The sequence below is a fragment of the Xiphophorus hellerii genome, chromosome 10 (assembly GCF_003331165.1).
Source record: "Xiphophorus hellerii strain 12219 chromosome 10, Xiphophorus_hellerii-4.1, whole genome shotgun sequence".
Classification (NCBI taxonomy): domain Eukaryota; kingdom Metazoa; phylum Chordata; class Actinopteri; order Cyprinodontiformes; family Poeciliidae; genus Xiphophorus; species Xiphophorus hellerii.
The window spans coordinates 2,671,670-2,690,138 of record NC_045681.1 but is presented as its reverse complement, the minus strand read 5'-3'; the positions used below and the strand labels follow the sequence as shown (position 1 = coordinate 2,690,138).

Sequence of the window (18,469 nt, the reverse complement as noted above, 5' to 3'; positions counted from 1 at the left end):
AAGGATTTTACAGAAAATCAAGAAGGTTATGAACAACCCTGAACATCCGCATCTTAGAAAAACAGAGTGTCTTTAGTCAGAGAGGCTCTTCAAATTCAGGAGATCTGAATTAATGAGTTACAACATTTCATTTCCCCTTGAGATCAATAAATCTGTCGTAAGCTGTGGTGGTGGGTGGTGAGGCAGACGCGGTGGAACCAGGTTGTAGTGAAAAATGATGATATTTAATCATGAGAATCCAACAAAAAGTCCAAAAACCAGGCAGCACTGCAGAGCGGAAAACAGGGCTCAACACAGGTAGCGCTAGCTGCACGAATGGACATGAATGAATGAATAACACACACGACTGACTGTTGGTAGACAAGGACCCGACGAGGAACAAGGAACACAGGTGGAGTTAAATACACAGAGGGTAGTCAAGGAAACGAGACACACCAGGGAACAATCAAGGGAGGACAGGACAGCAGAGACACAGAAAACTCGAAATAAATACACAGAAAAACTCAAATCCTGACAAAATCGTTTTCAATTTGAACTGAACTGAATAGAATATTGTTTAACTTAACTCTGCCTTAAACGTCCTAGGTAACGTCTGAAAGTTACTGGTTTCAGTGGATTTTATTTAGGGCTATCAGTTTCTTATAATTAAGTAATTAGTAAGTAATTTTCAGAAAACTACGTAGTAGAATCAGAATTAAAATGCTTTTGTAAAAATACTCCTGAGAATTATTTTCCTTCCACTTCACAGTTGTACTACTTTGTGTTGTTCCATCACTTGAGTAAAATTTCTGGATTTTTTACTCACTGAATGAAGAACAAACAAAAATTCACCAGACACAGACGCACAGCTGCAGTTTGTGTTCAACTTTATTAAGTTTTATATTGAAAGAAACTGACTTGGATTTTTTTTTTTTGCCTGACATATATTTTCAATTTGGTCCTTAAAATACCAAAATTTCCCACATAACTTTATATTTTGGTACAAATGATGATGTAATTTTGTTTTGATCAGTTACTCAGTACCTGAGTAGACTATTTACCAAATACTTTTGTACTTTTAGTTGAAGTAGTGCTCCTCTAGATTAAACTCCAGCAGCTCTGGTAAAACATGATCACCTTATTGAGAGCAGCAACTCTCTGAGCGAGCTGCGCCTCGATCTCCGGCAGCGTCTCGGCCCTCTGCAGCGTCTGCTGCAGCTTCTGCTTGGCCTCATCCAGGCGCTCCTGCAGCTGCCGGTTCTTCTCCTCACTCTGCACACAAAAAAGCAAACTCATGCTTATGAGCTCTGCGGCTGGTAAATACACCTCCAGATCCACTTTCATATTTGCTCTGGAACAGTGAGGTGTTTTTATTTACTTGTCTGTACAGGGACTCCTTGCTGGCCAACTCGTTCTCCAGCTTGTCTTTGATGTCGTGGAGAGACGTCGCCTCCCTCTGGGCACTGAGATACCTGCAGGCAGTGGAAACCAACATGTTTCTGGTTCAGGTTGTCACATATTTTAGTTTCAATTCTGGTTTTACAGGAGAGGAATAGGGACACTGAAGAAAAAAAAAGAATTTTGACTTTTTTCTCAGAATGTTGACTTTAATCTTTTGAGATTTAGTCTCAAAAGATTAAAGTCAGAAAGTTTCAAAGTCAGAATTATGACAAAACAGTCAGAATTTTAAGAAAAGTCATAATTCTGAGATTAAAGACAGAATTTGTTTAATTTTTATCAGCTGCCCTAATATTCTTCTGTATGCATCTAACCAGTCTGCAAAAGAAATAAAAACAGGGCATTATACTACTGTATTTACTGCTAATACTTATTTATTTATCATTCAGTCTTCTTTAGGAAGTCACACCTGCCATCAAATAAAATGAATCTGATTTACCTAAAAATCTAATTTAGGACCTACAGTAGGTTTTTCTTGTACTTTGCTCTTTTCCACCCCTGAACAAAAAGCAATAGTTTCTATAGAGGTTACAGAATTGCAAAGAGTTCAACTTGTAAAGGTATTAGTCAGGAGGAGGGTACAAAAACTGTGTGTTGTCTCATCAATAATTTGAGAAAACATGGACTGATGTTACAAAAAAAGAACATCGCTCCTAAATTAAAGAAAAGAAAAGTTGGAAAGTAGCCAGAGACAGATAGAAACATTGAAGGAGCGGCGAGAATTTATGAGGAAAGTTGATTAAACTGGATTTTTATGTGACGATGGATGAAACTTCTATCTTCCAAATAAGTCAGAAATGGCCTAGCATAAGTTCAGAAGCACATCTGAGGAGGTGCCAGAAACATTTCTTCAAAATCTGATATATTTGGAAAACTTTAGCAAGGTAGAGTGGGATGCCAAATCAAAAGTTGCTTCAACAGTTTGCACTAGCTTCAAGCTAGCTCACACCAAACACAGCATGAGCTAGTGTGAATTTAAATTGCCTTGTAACTGAAGATCCATCACAGAAGTTTGCTTGGTTTCCCACTTGCCACTTTTGGCCACATTATACAACCATTTCCAACATTTTCACCTAAAATGTGAATTTTTCATTGAAATGTGTAGGATATGTCACACTAAAGGGGGGAAAGTTTTTGGAAACAAACACAAACTCAGAGATTTTGCACTTAGACATTTGGTTATGTTCTGTTACCTTCTCTCTAGCGTTGTAATTCTCTCTTCCATGTCTTCTCTTTGGCAGAGAGCCTGTAAAAAGCAGCAGTTCAGGTTATTCTATCCAACAACGCAGCTGTTATTGTGCAGCCTTGAAAACTGATTAATGCTAACAAAAGGAGAAAATATGCATTTCTGCCCTGCGTAAGCGTTCTGTTTAGACTCTGCAGTGTTACTATTCACTCCTCTCTTTGCATATATTTGGGTCTGAAATATCGGTAATCCGAATAAATATATAAAATCTTTTAACTGTTAAACAATTCCTGATTTCCTGCTAACCCAGCCCCAGAATAACCCGGTGTATTATTAGCCGCTATGCCCACAGAGTCTGGATCTACCCCTGGAGCCCCGGGTGCTGAGACAGCTCCGGGTCCGGGCCAGGAAGGGACAGATTGGTGCAACAAACCTCCTTCACTTCCCTTTGGAGCTTCTGATTGGCCTCCTCCGTCTTCGTCACCTCCCTCCTGGCGGCCGCAAGCTGTTCCTCTATTTCTCCAACCTAGTGTGAGCGAGAGAAAACGCCACACACTGAACCTGCAGAATTCACTATTATCTGCCACAGCATTAGGTGTCAAACTGAAACAACAGCAACTGATGACAATCTCCATCTGGTTAATGTACAAGCACATTTTTTTAATCCTCAGTCAAACCATTTTTTTGTATGTCAATAATTACATAAATCAATATTAGGCTAAAAAAATAATTATTTTGGCTGATATCCAATATTTCTGAAGCTTTTTACTGCAAAAGTGTAATTTGCCACTAGCGAAAGAAGGTTTTCTGTTTTGGGAGCTATTGACCCTTTGCACGTGACGTCACGCTCCTCAGAAATCTGCTTGTCGGCCATGATGGACGACAAAACAATCACTGCGCTCCTTTAAAGCCTGTCAGAAAACAGGCAGCAGGTAGCCAATCATCGCTTCTATTTAGTTGATCTCACTTTTAAAATGGCCACCGGGCGCTCAGCTGCACGACAGACAAAGATAAAAACCAAACTTGTCATTTTATTGCATAACTTTTAATGAGGAAAGATACTGCAGCGATGATAGCGGCCGTTAATCATAACGACTGGTAGGGTTATTACAAGGTAAGAAGATTAATATTCATATATTTTATAAGTAAGTATGATTAGAAAGATATCATCATCATGGAGACAACGCCGCACCGCCATGTAGCCTAGCATGTAAAAAGCTGGTTAGCATCTTGTCTTTTGTACATTTCCATGTTGCTCCGGTGTAAAAGGAAACTCTATTTATGACACAGTGATATAAATCATGTGATGTGAGTTCAGGTAAAGTAACTTGATGAACACGTCAGGAGGGAGGAGGTACGGGCCGGTTTCTAAGCTAGCTGTTTCCAACTTTTGTTAAAAACCGCCGTCTATGAGACCCAACCAGGTGTGTTACGTTCACAGACAAATTAGCTTGACTAGAACAAGAAGAAGCCATAAATAAACTGGCAAAAACAACCGAGGAAAACTATTTCAGTCGCTCTGTTCAATACTCCCGTCCCTCATTTCCCACGTCCGTCATGGCGCCTAGAATGATTTTTAGTAACATGTTTGCAAAGGGTCAATATTTTCTTGCTGAAAGTGTTAAGTTAAAGTTGGCGTCCCTGCTAAAGAGAGCTGGAAACCTGACTTCTCTGAGGCTCAACAGGAGGCTCACTCACCTGTCGGCACATGAGGGCCAGCCTCTCCCTCAGCTGGGACAGCTCCGCTTTCTGCCGCTCTATCTCCCCTTCCCTCTGCTTCTCCAGCTCCCCGTCCTCCAGCCCAGACGAGGGCCCGTTGGGGAGCCGCTGGGCAGAGGACGAAACGGCGAAAAAAATGAGAGTAATGAAGAAAAATAAGGAGTTTGGATCTTTTTTTAAACGTCGGAAGAGGTGGAAAATCACACTGACACACCATGGTACCCAAAATCTACTACGCTAACACATACACAAAGACAACTGGAACCAACATGCAGAGAACCCTCCCTTACATCTTTCCCGCCGTCCACCCCTTGTTGACGTCTTTTAATTTGGTCTCTTAAAGAGATTACCTGAAAAGAGGAAGACAAAAAGTCCAAACAGAAAGTTAAGATTAATAATCACGCTAAAGGAGTTGGAGGAGTTGGTTTGAATCTGAGCTTACCTCTTGAGAAGACGCTGCGAGCTGATCTTCTAGCATGGACACCCTCTCGAGGGCCACACGGAGCCGCTCTCGAACCTGATGGGGAAAACACACAATGACCCAGGTAAGATGGCCGCCGTGGTGCTGAACTTTACGTGAAGCAGGAACCTCAGGAGCCATGACTGCGGCAGCGACTGGTTGTACACTAAAAAAACACAAACTATTACCAAGCATTATTGATGACAATAATTTAAGTAACAAAAATTAACAATCAAATTAGTCTCTTTCAATAAAAAACTTATAAAACTTTAATAAAAACTCCAGCTGTGTGTCTGTGTCGGGTGAATTTTTGGTTAAAACCTGTTTATTTGTATTTGGTGCGTAGAAAATCCAGAAACTTTACTCTAGTAAGAGTAGCAATACTTTGTAATAAAACTACGTAATAGTAAAAAGTACAACGTAGTAAAAATACTGCTACAGGTAAAAAAAAAAAGTCACTCAAGTAAATGTGAGTAAATGTAATTAGTTACTACCCAACTCTGGATAGAACTAAAAGTAACTTTTCAGCAAGATAATCATGGACATTGATTTTTTTTTTAAAAAAGTAATTCTACTCTGTGATTGGCATTATCGACTTAAAGTTCTTATCTTATTAAAGTTCTTATCACAATATCTTGTAGTTATTGTAGTAAGTGGCAATCCAAACTATTTATTACTTCTTATGATTTGACTGTATGACACAACAAATAAAGCCCCACAAACACAAATACTGCTCTTGGAAAAACATCAACTTGTATTGAAGTTTATAGATACTGTCATCATCAGTGTAGAAAGTTGCAAAAATAACAACCTAAACAATACAGACAGTTTTGGGGGGATTTTAAACACTATTAATTTGAATTTATTATGACAGCAATAATTAAAAATTCTTATGATAAGAAATTTATCACGATAAATGATACGATAAGTGCAGATTATTTCACCTATAGTACGGGGAAATGTCTTGTTATAAGTGAAATAATCTACTAGGACTGGAATTACTGACTTTAAACAAGCTCCTGTATCTTGCTGAAAAGTTACTTGTAAGTTAGTTTTGTCTTATTTCTAGTGTACTAAAACATTTGCACTCAAAACTATACCAAAATACTTGGTAAGATTTTGTGTTTCTGCATCGTCAATCCATAGAAGTAAACAAAACTGAAACAAACATCATTGTAAGAAATCAGCTCTACTCTTTGGGTGCAGGAGGAACTGGAGAGGAAAAAGCAAAATGATGCGAAACAGACTGGTGCCAAAAGCGTTTTCATTATTCACAACTTCTAGAAGCACCAATGGAAGATTGGAAACGTTTTTTTCAGATGCAAAATACTGAACATTTCCTCTGGACTGAGCAAATACTGACCCAGATATTTGATTATCAAGCCTCTTTAACGCTTAACTTGAGACAGCCTGAGGAGAAATGAGAGCTCATTTGTTCGCCCTGAAGAGGAATGCTCTTATTTTCTCTGGATTTTCATCATGAATACAGTTTTTATTTTCCTGTAAACTCAGAGAATGGAAATATACCACATTAAAAATTGTTCACACATTCATTGTTGGTAAAACGTTCCCTTTTAAAACCTTTTCTTCTCTACATACACTGACACACCTGGTAGATTATGTAAAAAACTACTGTGTGTTCCAGTCCATTAATCTCTCAATTAAAAAAAATACTGCAGTTCTCCAACTCTGAGCTCTGGAGATTTGTTTTTCTACCTCCCTTATCAGCTTCTTGACTTTGAGCTGTGACGATCCAGCCTTTTATGTCACAGTTACACTTCATTTAAACTTCTGTATTTATGGACAGGTAAAGGCTAACAGGTATTCTCTTGAGTCAGGAGGATAAACTCATGTCCTACTTTAAGCTCATGTTGCCTTGATTTTTCCCAAATTGTTTTAAAATACTACACAGAGCTGCAGAGTATATCCCAAATTTATGACCGTTATGTCTGAGCAATAAATAGATTTGATCAAATAATCAGATTTTCTGGTTTTGTAGATTTTATTTTTGGAATTTTTTTTTTTTTTTCCATCAATAGGTTCTTCAGGATTCCATGAAGAATCTATTGGAAATTCATGGATATAAAATTCATGGATACGTTACGTAGGATTACGTTGTTCTTACATGATTTCACCAGCGCTTTCATAACCATCAGGTTTCACCAGCGCTTTTACAACTTCTATTTATTTCCACTTTAAATTCAGGTCAACTAAGAGTGATTGAAATAAAAGGCAGTATTTTAAGTTATTTGCTGTAATTTCAAAGTATTTTTGTTAGGAAAAGAGTGAGGGGGGGGAAACAAATCAATAAAAATATGAAATCAAATTTGGTTTAAAAACATTTTTTGATTTTACAACATGGCAAAGAAACAACTTGGTCAGTGATCTATATTTGATGATGCTTGCTATTTAAATCGGCATAACAACAACTAAAAGATAAAGTGGTGGTAAAGTTATTAAGAAACAGCACTAACTAAGTTGGTTGAAATTTTTGGCCAGAAGCAACTTTTTAAATAAAATTTTGCTGCTCAGATGAAAATAGGGAGTAATTTTTTTAGGCACTGGATGGACTACTAATAATCTAGTGTTTACAGTAAACCCAAAGCAGAAAGACATTAAGAACATTAAGTTCAGAAGAAATTTCATTATTATAACATTTGCCAGCATTAACCTTGATATTATTTATGAGACATAATGACATTAACAGCTGTAATCACTTACTTAATGTTTACTTAATTTAGCCGTTTCGTGCCGTCTGAAGTTTAACACGCACCAGCTCTAATTTGAAAGACATGTTCTCCTGTCTTCCTGGTTTTGAAAAAGAGCAAAGAGAAATTTGGCCTTTGTGTCCAGTCATATTAAAAATGAAGGTAAATAAAAAATCATAACTAATTTAAAGTTTCTAAACACTCTGATCACAAATGTTTTTACCCACTGAATGAATTTATTCAAATTAAAAGTTGTTTTTTTATGTAAATGGTTGAGAGTGAGACTATCCTATTGGGCTTGTTAAATTAACTTTTTAAATTCACATTCCTGTTTTACTCTTTGACTAAATTCGCTCCGTCCTCCAGTAGCTAGATGCCGTGTTTGGTTGATGCTTCATTTTAGGTCAGGCAGCACGCAGGCACCTTCAGAGCATCTCCACACTAACTTTAATGAGAGCAGGAAGGAAAGTAGGGTAAGCCTGGATGATTTGCTGGAAGAGGGAAGGAAAGCGAATATATTTCACCGCTGCATTGACCCACCTTCTCGTCCAAGGCTTTGTGGTGCTCAAACAGGGATTTGAGAGCCTTGAGGACTTCCACCTCACTGGACACGCCTGCAGGGGACTGGGCTTGCCTCTTCACCACCGTCATCCTCAGGCTGCGCTCGTGGCGGGACACCAGACACTCCAGGTGCTCCAGCAGCAGCTGCAGGATGGAGGGGGAGAAGGAAGTGAACATCAGGAAACGTTGCAGCTCAGAGGATGAGAGGAGGAACCGGGCCGGGCAAATTATTCGCTCCACGTAAATGTTCTCACATTTTATCAAATAACAACAACATTATGTGATGGATTTTATGTGACAAACCTTCAAAAATGAATGCAAAATTGAAACGCGGTTGATAGCGAATGTAAAATCTCACTTATCTATTTAGAAAAACATTAAAGACTCATAACACATTAGATTTATCAACATTTTGAATAATAAGGACCTTCTACTGCTATTTTTAAATTTACTTCTTATATTTTTTATAATTATGTTTTAGTTTCCTTGTTTTGCAACTACTGTTTGCATTGATTATATTTTTTGTATTTATTTGCAAATTTATTTATGACGTTAAATCGTTTTAGCCTGGTTTGTATCACCTTTGTTTGTTTTTAGCAAGACAAATTACTCGTTGTCCAGAGACAACAGGTGAAAAGTACCACTTTGGCTAATTCTGATGCATTTACAAAAATGTTAAATAACATGCATTTTCCCTACCAAATAAATTAAATAAAATTAAAATTAAAAGTAGCATTAAATAAAATACAGTGCAAGCCACTGTGTTTGTTAAACTGAGTCAGAATGCAGAAATCCATTGCTTATATTAATAAGTAAATTATCATCTGAAACAAGGTGGTGGCAGCATCATGCTGTGGGGAAGCTGGACACAGTTGATGGAAAGTCGAAGATTTACGTTCCAGCAGGAAAACTAAAAGGAACACAACCTGAGCACAATCCAACAGTTTAGATCAGAGCATGTTCACTTGTTTAAAATGGCTCAGTCAAAGTCCAGACCTAAATCCAATTAAGCATCTTCTTTTGCAAAGAACAGTGGTGAAACATTCAGCCTCTGGCTGTGAAAAACATGAAGAAATGCATCTAAAAACATCTACAGATGTGAAGTTTCAGTGAAGGTGTTTTTACTTCTGTTACCTTGTGTTGATCTATTTGGTCTTAGAATTTTATTGTGGTATTTTTTGAACTACTGTGGTAACAGTAAAGATTATGATTAAAAAAATACTTTTTATTGCTTATTTTTTAGAAAACTGCTGGATTTGAATGCATGACACGTCATTCGTAGCTTCATAAATACAAATATTGTTTGTGAAAAACATTCCCATTTGAAATCAGCTTCTTCAGTCACATTTATAAAAGTGTTTCATCTTATTTTGGAATTTATATCTATTTATGCTCTCGTGGAACAAACAAGAAAACATCAAAAATAATATTTCCAATTAGGGATACACAATATATCAGCACCAACATCGGTATCGGCCGATGTTAGTCATTTTTTAACATATCGGTATCAGTCCGATAAATAAAATTGTGCCGATATAAACAACTGATATTTATTTTTCTGTTTCTGGTTGGGTTTTTTTTTCTGGTAGTGAAATAAAATAATATTGGTAAATATTGGTTATCGGCCATAACAAAAATATTTGTATCGGACATCAATATTGGCCCAAGTTTTCTTATTGGTGCATCCCTATTTCCAGTCATACAGTCAGTTTTTTTTATTACTATTTACCATCAATAATAACAATGAATCAAAATTCTTATAAATTTTTCACAATAAATGACAAATGACACGATAAATGCTGGTCCCTAATCTGGGACTGGCAGATTTAAAGTCTGTCATGTGGGAAAAGAACGTTTAAGGAACCGTTTTGCAAAAGAAATTAAAATAATACAGAAAGAGGAAAAATAAAAACATAGGAAGGCAAGAAGGAAGTAGAGTTAGAATGTGAATGGGCAAAAGACGAGATAATTAGGAAACAGAGGCGAATGAAACGGCTTCACACCCACACAGCCACAGCGGGGTGAGCAGCGAAGTCAGAGGCGGCTACGGCGCTAATAGGCAAAATGGCCGCTAAACATCTTACACGTGTGTTGTTTCTCTCCGCCTTGAGCTCAGCAATTTCCTCCTCCCTCTCCAGAAGCTGCTCCCGGCAAACGTTCAGCTCCTTAGTCAACACAGCGAACTCCTGTGAAACACACACACTGCAGTCAGGAGCAGGAAAACAGACTGAATGTATGTTTGTATTACTCTAAATGTGGCTAGGCTGCAATGAGACAGAGCAAGGTATACAAAAAATAAATAAATAAATCAAGATTTCTGCAAAACTAAGTGTAATTGGCTGCTTCAAGGATTCACACAAAAAAAAGCTCAAAATATACACAACCAAAAGGCTCCCAGAAACACGCTCAGCGAGACGCCGGAGACTAAAGCTGTAGGTTGTACATGATGTAAAGCTACACAACAATCAGGTGAATCACTGACAGATTCTCCCCTGTGAACTCTTCTTCATGGACAGATTACATCACACTGTTACACAACGGGCCGGCGGCGCGGCGCTCGGCAGAGACCCCCAAAACAAAGCATCAAACGGCGTTTATGACACCACTGGGAATACATCTGCAGCGCCTGGGTGCAAACAGGACGCCGTGTCCTGCGTGATCTTTCCAAAGCCCCGCGCCATCTGTGGTCATTTGTCATTTCACGTCTCCATAAAACACACCTACGGCTGCAGCTTAGCACCGGCGGCTGTTCGTAAAGACGCCTCGCGTGTTTCAGGTGTGTGCACCGGCCTGATTTATGGTTAGAAACAGAGTAAAGCAGATAAATATAACTCGTTTGTGTTTGAAAGGGAGGAGAGTAAAACGGAGAGAGATGCATGCAGATGGTGACGCAGTGGGTTCATTGGCCATCGGCCTTTGTTTCTTGTTTGGATCGGGGTCAGCTTCTCAGTTGGCCTTTATCGTCTCTTTGTCTTTTCTAGGGAACCACTTTTCATCTAAAGTCCTGTTTTCATTCTAATCAGACACACTGTAAAACTTTTGAGCTGCATTTAGTTCTGTCTACCATCTTCTACTTTTTAAGTCAAATAAATTTTGTGGGTTTTAGATTTTGAACCTGAATGTTTGAGTTTGTGAAAGATAAACTTACGTAAGTTGTGTTAACTTTTTATTAATTTTGTCAAACCTCCAAGAGTTGAATAAACCAGAGTTTTTAGGTTAGCACTTAAAAAACTGAAAGAAGAAAAAGACAGGAGTGGGAACTATTTCCCAGAATGCTTAGCGGCGTGTTTTTGTCTCCTGAGATGAAGCGTTACATTGATCTGACTCTTGTGTTATTAAGGCAAATGTTTATTTTAATGCAGCTGACAGTTTGCAAAGCTTGAGGATAAAGTCCTGATCACACTAAATGTTTCTGAGCTGAATTCATTGAGATGTTTCATAAAATTCATCATCAGATCAGAAATTTGGTTCATGTGATTTGAAACAAGAATTTAATTATTCTAAAGTGAAATAAGTTGTTATTTTAACTTGATATTGTGAGTAAAATAATAGAGAAATGTGTCTCTTTAACTGGGTGAGTGTATTTTTTCTTGCATATTGTGAAATAATTATTTTGTTTAAATTGCAGCATTAAGTTAAAACTGACAATTCAAGATTAATGAACTTAAAAAACAACGTTTAGACAACTTCTCTTGTTAAATCAACTTCATAAACTTTAATTTCTCAGTTAAAACCAAAACTATTTTCTTCTTGACTTAAATTTCATTTTCAAGGCAGCAGGTGGACTTTCATTTTCACGTTAAACCACCTTCAAATGTTTTACAGTGCGGGTTTCCCCATAAATCCAGCCAATCTGGGTCATAGGGCGCTACAGCAGTCCACCAGTTGACCCACTGTGCTTAAAAAATGTTAAAAGTTTGAGCTTTACATCATGTTATGATTTTATTTCCTCATCAAAAGTCATACCTGGAGTCTAGCTTTCATTCTTTCACACGTTTGAGAAATCCTTTAAACACCTCGGCAACCATTCACCTGAGCAAAACACCTAGGTGGGCCTAGCTCTACCTTCGAGGCATAGCTTCTCCCCCATTCAGCTCCTTCAGACTAGCCAGAAGCAATTAGCAAACATCTGATGGAACTGCACATCTGAGGTCATTATAGGAGCTACTTCTCAGAGCAATGCTGGTAAAAACGTTGTTAAAGGGTTAATAGAGGAGCCATGTTGTGATAACTTCTTGAGTGAGTTTTGTCTTATTTCAAGTGTACTAAGATATTTGCACTAGAAACTAGACCTAAAATACTTGGTAAGATTTTGTATTTTGCAACATTTTTATAACAACTGATAAAGTGGCACTTAGTGCCTGGAAAACACATAATGCTGCCCCTGTATGGCTCTACCTCTCCCACCCATCCGAACCAGCGCCTTACCTGGGGCAGAGCGATGGACAGCTGCCTCTGGAGCGACTCCTTCTCGTGGCCGAGCTCGCGGAGGCGGAGCTGTGCCGTGCCCAGGCTCTCCTGCGTCTCCCTCAGGTTCTCCAGCAGCCTCTCCCTCTCTGTCAGCATGTTGACCATCAGAGACTCCAGGTTCCCCGTGCTGCCTCCTTCGTCCCCCCTGGGCTCCCTGCTGCTGAATCCCCCTCCACCCATGGCTCCGGCGGGGCCCCCGCCCACCCCGGCCCCGGGCGGCGAGGTGGGGCCTCCGCCGCTGCTGCTGCGCCCATCCTCAGATATGGTGGGCATCACCTCGCACATCATCATGAGACCACGGCGTGTGAGTGGAGTTAGTGAAGAAACCTAACGGGGGGATTGTACGTGCAAACTGTCTTGGTTTTTTATTTGCTCATACTAAAAGTTAGATGTATAAAATATAAATCTTTACATCTTCCAAAAATAGCACCCCTTTGGTTGTCTCTACATCCACTTCTTCTTGAGTTTATTGCCGTTGTGTTTGCTCTCTTTGCTTACTAGTCTTCCATCACAAAGTCCTGACCTACATGGGAAATGATCCGAATGTTCATGCGGCAAATAACGCAGTGATGCCCTTCCAGGGGGTATCTAGGGTTGGCCAGGGACATGGAAGGGAAAGGGCTAAGGACCAGGAAGGGACAAAGGTGGGCCGGTCGCTTTAAATGATTTCCACACGGCAGGGCTACTCACAGCACCAGCAGGAAGAGCTGCAAAACAGAGCAAGGGTAGCATTAGCTCAGCTAGCAGAGACTTCAAAAGAACTGCTACACACAAATAAGAAAGGACAGAATAACATTCAAAGACAGAATGACGTACGTCAGAGGAAGCTGGCAGAATTACAAGATGATTGCTTCCACGCAGAATTTTGTTCAAAAGAAACTAATAGATTAAGATCTTAGTAAAGACCTAAATTATAAAAAAGTAGCAATTCTAACTCTAATTGGCTTTTATTGTCTCAGATTGCACAAAAATGACAGTCAGCGTTTCTAAGCCTGGAAACCTTCCAGGTCTGCAGAATGACAGAAACAGGAGTGTGCAAATTAGGACTGAAGCAATTAATCAGATTAATCGTGATGAATTGATTAGTCAAGTAATCGTCACATAATGTGTAATTAAATAGTCGTAAATGGAGTACACAGATTCTACAAAAGGCTGACAGAACAACAGTCAGAGCAGAAATAAAGCCAAAACTGTACAAAAATATATATACATACAGCATAACAATAACAGGATATGTTCTTTTGGATCAAATTTGGTTCAAATTCTGTAAAATTTTATATTAAAAAGAACACTTAGGAAGTCATTTAACATTATTTTTATAAACATCACATTTATAAAAGTCAAAATAGATTTTTTTATTGGTCTGGTGTAATATTCTAATCTTAAATGTTTTTATTAGCTACAAGAAGAAAATTATTGCAATTAACAGTCATTAAGGGTTTTACAATATCAGTCTCTGTGTAATTAATCTACATAATGTGTTTTTCTTGGTGAAATTAGTTATTGGAAGTAAATTAACTCAATAATTTATTGTTTTTAGCTAGGTTCACACTGAAGCCTGAAGTGACTCCCGATTCAAATCGGATTTTTTTTTTTTTTTTTTACCGTGGTCGTTCACATTCCCAAATATAAGTGACTTGTCTCCAGTTGAACCGCAAACGACCTGAAAGTGTCCCGCATGCGCAGTAGAGGGCGCAGTAACGTCACACAGTGCTCAGTGTTTGCCAACTGCTGTAAAGTAGAAGAAGAACTCAGTGTTTGCGGAAGTAAACATTGATGCTAACGGTGTAGCATATCTTACGATTTTTATGTTGTTATCGGACCGGAGCCAGAACATTAACAGTTTAATCTTCATTATAGTCCGTCATGGTTGCATTTCTTGAGAAGGACCTCGCTGCAGCAAACAGGAAGGGGCGGGACGGACCACCGTCAGTCTCATACCTTATTTGGAAATGGGACCATTGCACTCCGGAAGTGAAGGGGGCGCTATTTCCTATATTATCCGCGGCCTCCCGTTTTTATTTTCTTTTGAAATCTGTGATATATCTTCACCTTTAGAAAGGAGTTCCACTCTTAGCATGTATTTGAACTTCTCTCTTTTATTTACTTCTGCGCAGCTCACAGTTTTTAACTAATTCCGTAGCTTTCTGTGTACTTCTAAATCTGCTCCTTAGTGGCATCTTTTCGGGTCTGCTACTGCCTCTAGTGGCGTGGAGGTGGTGGACAGTGTTGGCGGTTTGGCTCTTCAGAAACGTCCAGTGTTGTATAAAGTACTGAAATCTCAGAGTCAAGTAAAAGTACAAGTACCTCTCCAAAATATGACTTTGGTAAAAGTCGAAGTCACTGACTGAAATGTTACTTGAGTTAAAGTCTTAAAGTATCTGAAACTTCTTGTACTTAAGTATGGAAATTACTGTAAAAATGGATGTACTCAAGTAATGTAATGAAAAGTACAAGTAAAAAGTAAAACAAAGCAAATGCAGTTTGAATGACATTTTTTATATTTTGGTAAACTTGTCAAATACACTTAAAATAATGTACCCAACCAAGTGCAGGCAAAATGAAACCTGCTAATAGATATACCTGCAGGCATCATTTAGTTAAGAAAATTAGGTGCTTTACCTATAGCACAAGGTTAACTTAACCTGCTTTACAACTGAACCAGCTTCTTAGTAAACCCTCCAGGACAGAAAATACAAAGTTTTTGTAAGCCTTAAGTTTTCCCTTCAAGTAAGGTCAGTGCTGAAAATGAGAAAAATAAATAGTACAGAAAATGCGGCCAACATGAAGAAAAAGATCTGTTACGATTACTCTACTTCACAAATCAGTGAATCAGTCAATGCTACAGTCAGTAGGTGGTGCACACAACTGGTCATTATGCAAAAGAAAAAAAGAATTGGGAGGGAAATGCAGCTTATTGGCATCTGTAAACCTGGTTTTGAACTTGCATGCCTTTCCTATATTCGTTAAATTTAGTCTAAATTGCTATCGCTATGGCTTCTGTCCCCCCTTGAACAGAGGAGTCTAGGTAGCCTGCTACAGTCAACATTAGGCCTAAGCTAAATACACCACGTGTGGAACTGAAACAATGCCAAACAAAGTTCATTTATGGTCAAGATTTCACAATACAGTAGTGCCTAGTGACCAAGCTATAGTTACTGAAACAGGAGGATTATAACCATTTCATAAGAAGTTACCTCGATGTGTTTCTTCAAGTTGGACGGGGAGTTTTTGTAAGATAGAATTTCCATGTGACTGCTACTGATTGCGAGACTTGCTTTGTGTTTAATGGGAGAAGCGAAACAGGTGTATCCTAATTAAAAGTAAAGAAATCAAGAAATGGCAAAAAATGTGGAATGAAGATAAGAAAGGAAGAAGATTATATGAAGTACAAAAGTCAGTTTGAATTCGAAGCATTAATGAACGAAACAGAAGAGAAGAAATAATAATTAGTAGATTAAGAGTAGGTCATACCTACTTAAATGACATGCTTTATAAAATAGGGAGGAAAAATAATGATAAATGTGAGAGATGTGGAGAGAAAGAAAATGTAGAACACATATTGATGAACTGTAAGTCAAATGAACTCGAAAGGGAAGAATTAAAGAGAATAGTTAGAAATATGGGGCATGAATGGAATCTTAAAGGTATATTAGGAAATGAAGGAAACATAACAGATATTCACAAATTAAGGAAAGCATTGTTTATTTATCTTAAGAATACAAAATTAAAAAGTAGAATTTAATAGATATGAAGTAATGCTTCTACACACTCATGTACAGTAGGTGGCGGTATGCACCTTAAAGTTGCTTGTGATCCGCCATAATAGAAAAGAAGAAGAAGAAGAAGTATCCTATTGGTGGTGATGAACAAGCCCAGGCAAGCAGGCTACGGACTTGGTTCGGTAGCCTACTTGCTACTTGCTAATCAGTAGGTGGGTCAAAACACTTGCGTTTCTCTCTCTCGCTTTTTTGTAACGAGTAACTAAACCACACATTGAAAATGTATCGGAGTAAAAGTACGCAATTAAGTTCGGAAATATAGTGAAGTAAAAGTGAAAGTCATCAAAAATTTTCATACTCCAGGAAAGTATGAAGTACTCCAAAATATACTTAAGTAAAGTAGTGAAGTATTTTTACTTCGTTACTATACAACACTGGAAACGTCTCAGTGAAACTGAAGATAATTTTTTTCGGAAAAACTTGAGTCAAAATACTGAAAATACGACGACAGCCAATCTATTTATGACTGTAAAAACAGTGATGTTGAGTCAAGCACTGTAATGTGACAGAATTAATGAATAAGAAATGGTTTAAGGGAAATCAAAAGTAGAGAGGTCTTTGATCTATAAAAGCCACAAGTTGGCATTGTTAGTTGTTACAATAATTTTGTTCCAGGCAACAAAAGAAGCTCAGTGCTAATTTTTAAAAGCAGTCTGTGCTTCTGTTGCTGGGAGTGTTAGGAAAACTCAACGTGTACAACTATAGGAGAAGTTCAGCCTGATGATTTATTTGGATTTATTACATGTCTACAAACATTATCCAACTGCATCTGAGAAGTTGAACAAGAAAGTAGTTAGAGAAAGACTCAGCCGGTCACAGTAACAAATTTTGCTGGACGATAAATTGTTCCAGACGTTATTGCGATAACCAATAATATTGTTGTTTTGAGACCATGTTTAAGTGATAATGTTATACAATGGCAAAATAATAATTCAAGAGCACATTGTGAACGATTAGTAAACTTTAAATCTAATGAACATTTAACACTAGAACTGGAATCATTTTTAAATATCCAAAATAAATAAACAAAACAACAAATAACATTAATTTTGAAGACTTTGTTAACAAAAAAAAGGTTTAGTTGAGACCAAAGCACCAAACTTACAAAACCTCTTCCAAAATTATGTTATATATTAAATAGATCAGAATTTTAAAAATACCCTTTTGTAAGACAATGGTATTTAGATTAAGAGTTTACAACTATAAAATATTCTCAGTCTAGTTGTCAGAGAAATTGGAGCTTAATGACACTGAGGCCAGTGTATTTCAGAGTAAAAAAGCTGAAATTTAAATTACTTGATACAAGTCATTATTTACCAGTATGATGAATTAAAGACTGACTGGATTCACCACTGTGCTTTTAAAGCCCCGGAAGGAAGCCGGTTTGTTAGGTCTCCAAGAGAGACAATAACTCAACTGACTTCTGCATCTTTACTGCGAGGAGCGCCATTTGAATCTCACATTCAAGCTGGAGTATTTACTGTATATAATATATTTTTTGAGTGGACTAGAATTTAAAAGTCTCCCTTATCCTTCTATTAATATTTATATTTATGTAAATTAATTCATTTTCTCTTCATTTTCTTAAAGTTTTCTTCCGCTACTCTAGTGAGAAGAAGATACACCAACAACATGCCTTAGCAATCTGATATAATCTGACGAGGAGTTTCAAATAAGAATTTTAAGAAGATATTTTACCTTTTTCAACAAACCTAAATTCACTGATTGCTGCATAAGCACTTCATTGGAAAACCGGCTGCAAACAGGGAAACGGTGTAAGAGGTCTTTTAGCAACGCTTTGCATTCGTGCTAACTCTTCTCAGTGTTTCAGCGTGCCGAGTGACGAGGCTTCTCTGGGAAAACAAAGCTGAATCAGTCCAGACCAACATTACTGTGCAGGCTGCAGTTTGGAGTGAGGCGTCAGCTGGGAGGTCATGACCTTTGTGTTTATGGATGTGTAATGAAAGAGAGACAGTGGAGGACAGAACAACTTGTAGTGTCCTCATTAAGCAATAGCTTTGTTTGTAAAAAGTTTTTTTAGTTGGTTGAAGGCGTTGTGAAAGCAGTACACTAGAAATTACAAATTTATGTTTCAACTATTGTAGGAAGATTTTCCAAAAGTTTAAGGAATGTTAATTCCAGAAGA

General features: G+C 37.9%; 1 protein-coding gene across 4 annotated transcripts in view; it reads right to left on the bottom strand.

Annotated features, from left to right (window-relative positions):
• LOC116727653 (liprin-alpha-3-like) overlaps positions 1-18,469 on the bottom strand; it is a 38,639-nt gene that overhangs the window by 15,853 nt on the left and 4,317 nt on the right. For 3 of the 4 annotated variants that reach the window (XM_032575218.1, XM_032575219.1, XM_032575221.1), the window contains exons 2-11: positions 12,500-13,248; positions 10,156-10,257; positions 8,051-8,215; positions 4,785-4,859; positions 4,633-4,692; positions 4,322-4,450; positions 3,057-3,149; positions 2,631-2,683; positions 1,358-1,451; positions 1,117-1,251 (exon numbers count right to left, since the gene is read on the bottom strand). In XM_032575218.1, coding sequence (XP_032431109.1) covers positions 1,117-1,251; positions 1,358-1,451; positions 2,631-2,683; positions 3,057-3,149; positions 4,322-4,450; positions 4,633-4,692; positions 4,785-4,859; positions 8,051-8,215; positions 10,156-10,257; positions 12,500-12,832 — 1,239 coding nt within the window. In that variant the 5' untranslated portion in view covers positions 12,833-13,248. The remainder of the gene's footprint in view (positions 1-1,116; positions 1,252-1,357; positions 1,452-2,630; positions 2,684-3,056; positions 3,150-4,321; positions 4,451-4,632; positions 4,693-4,784; positions 4,860-8,050; positions 8,216-10,155; positions 10,258-12,499; positions 13,249-18,469) is intronic. The other variant, XM_032575220.1, reaches the window with a different exon arrangement.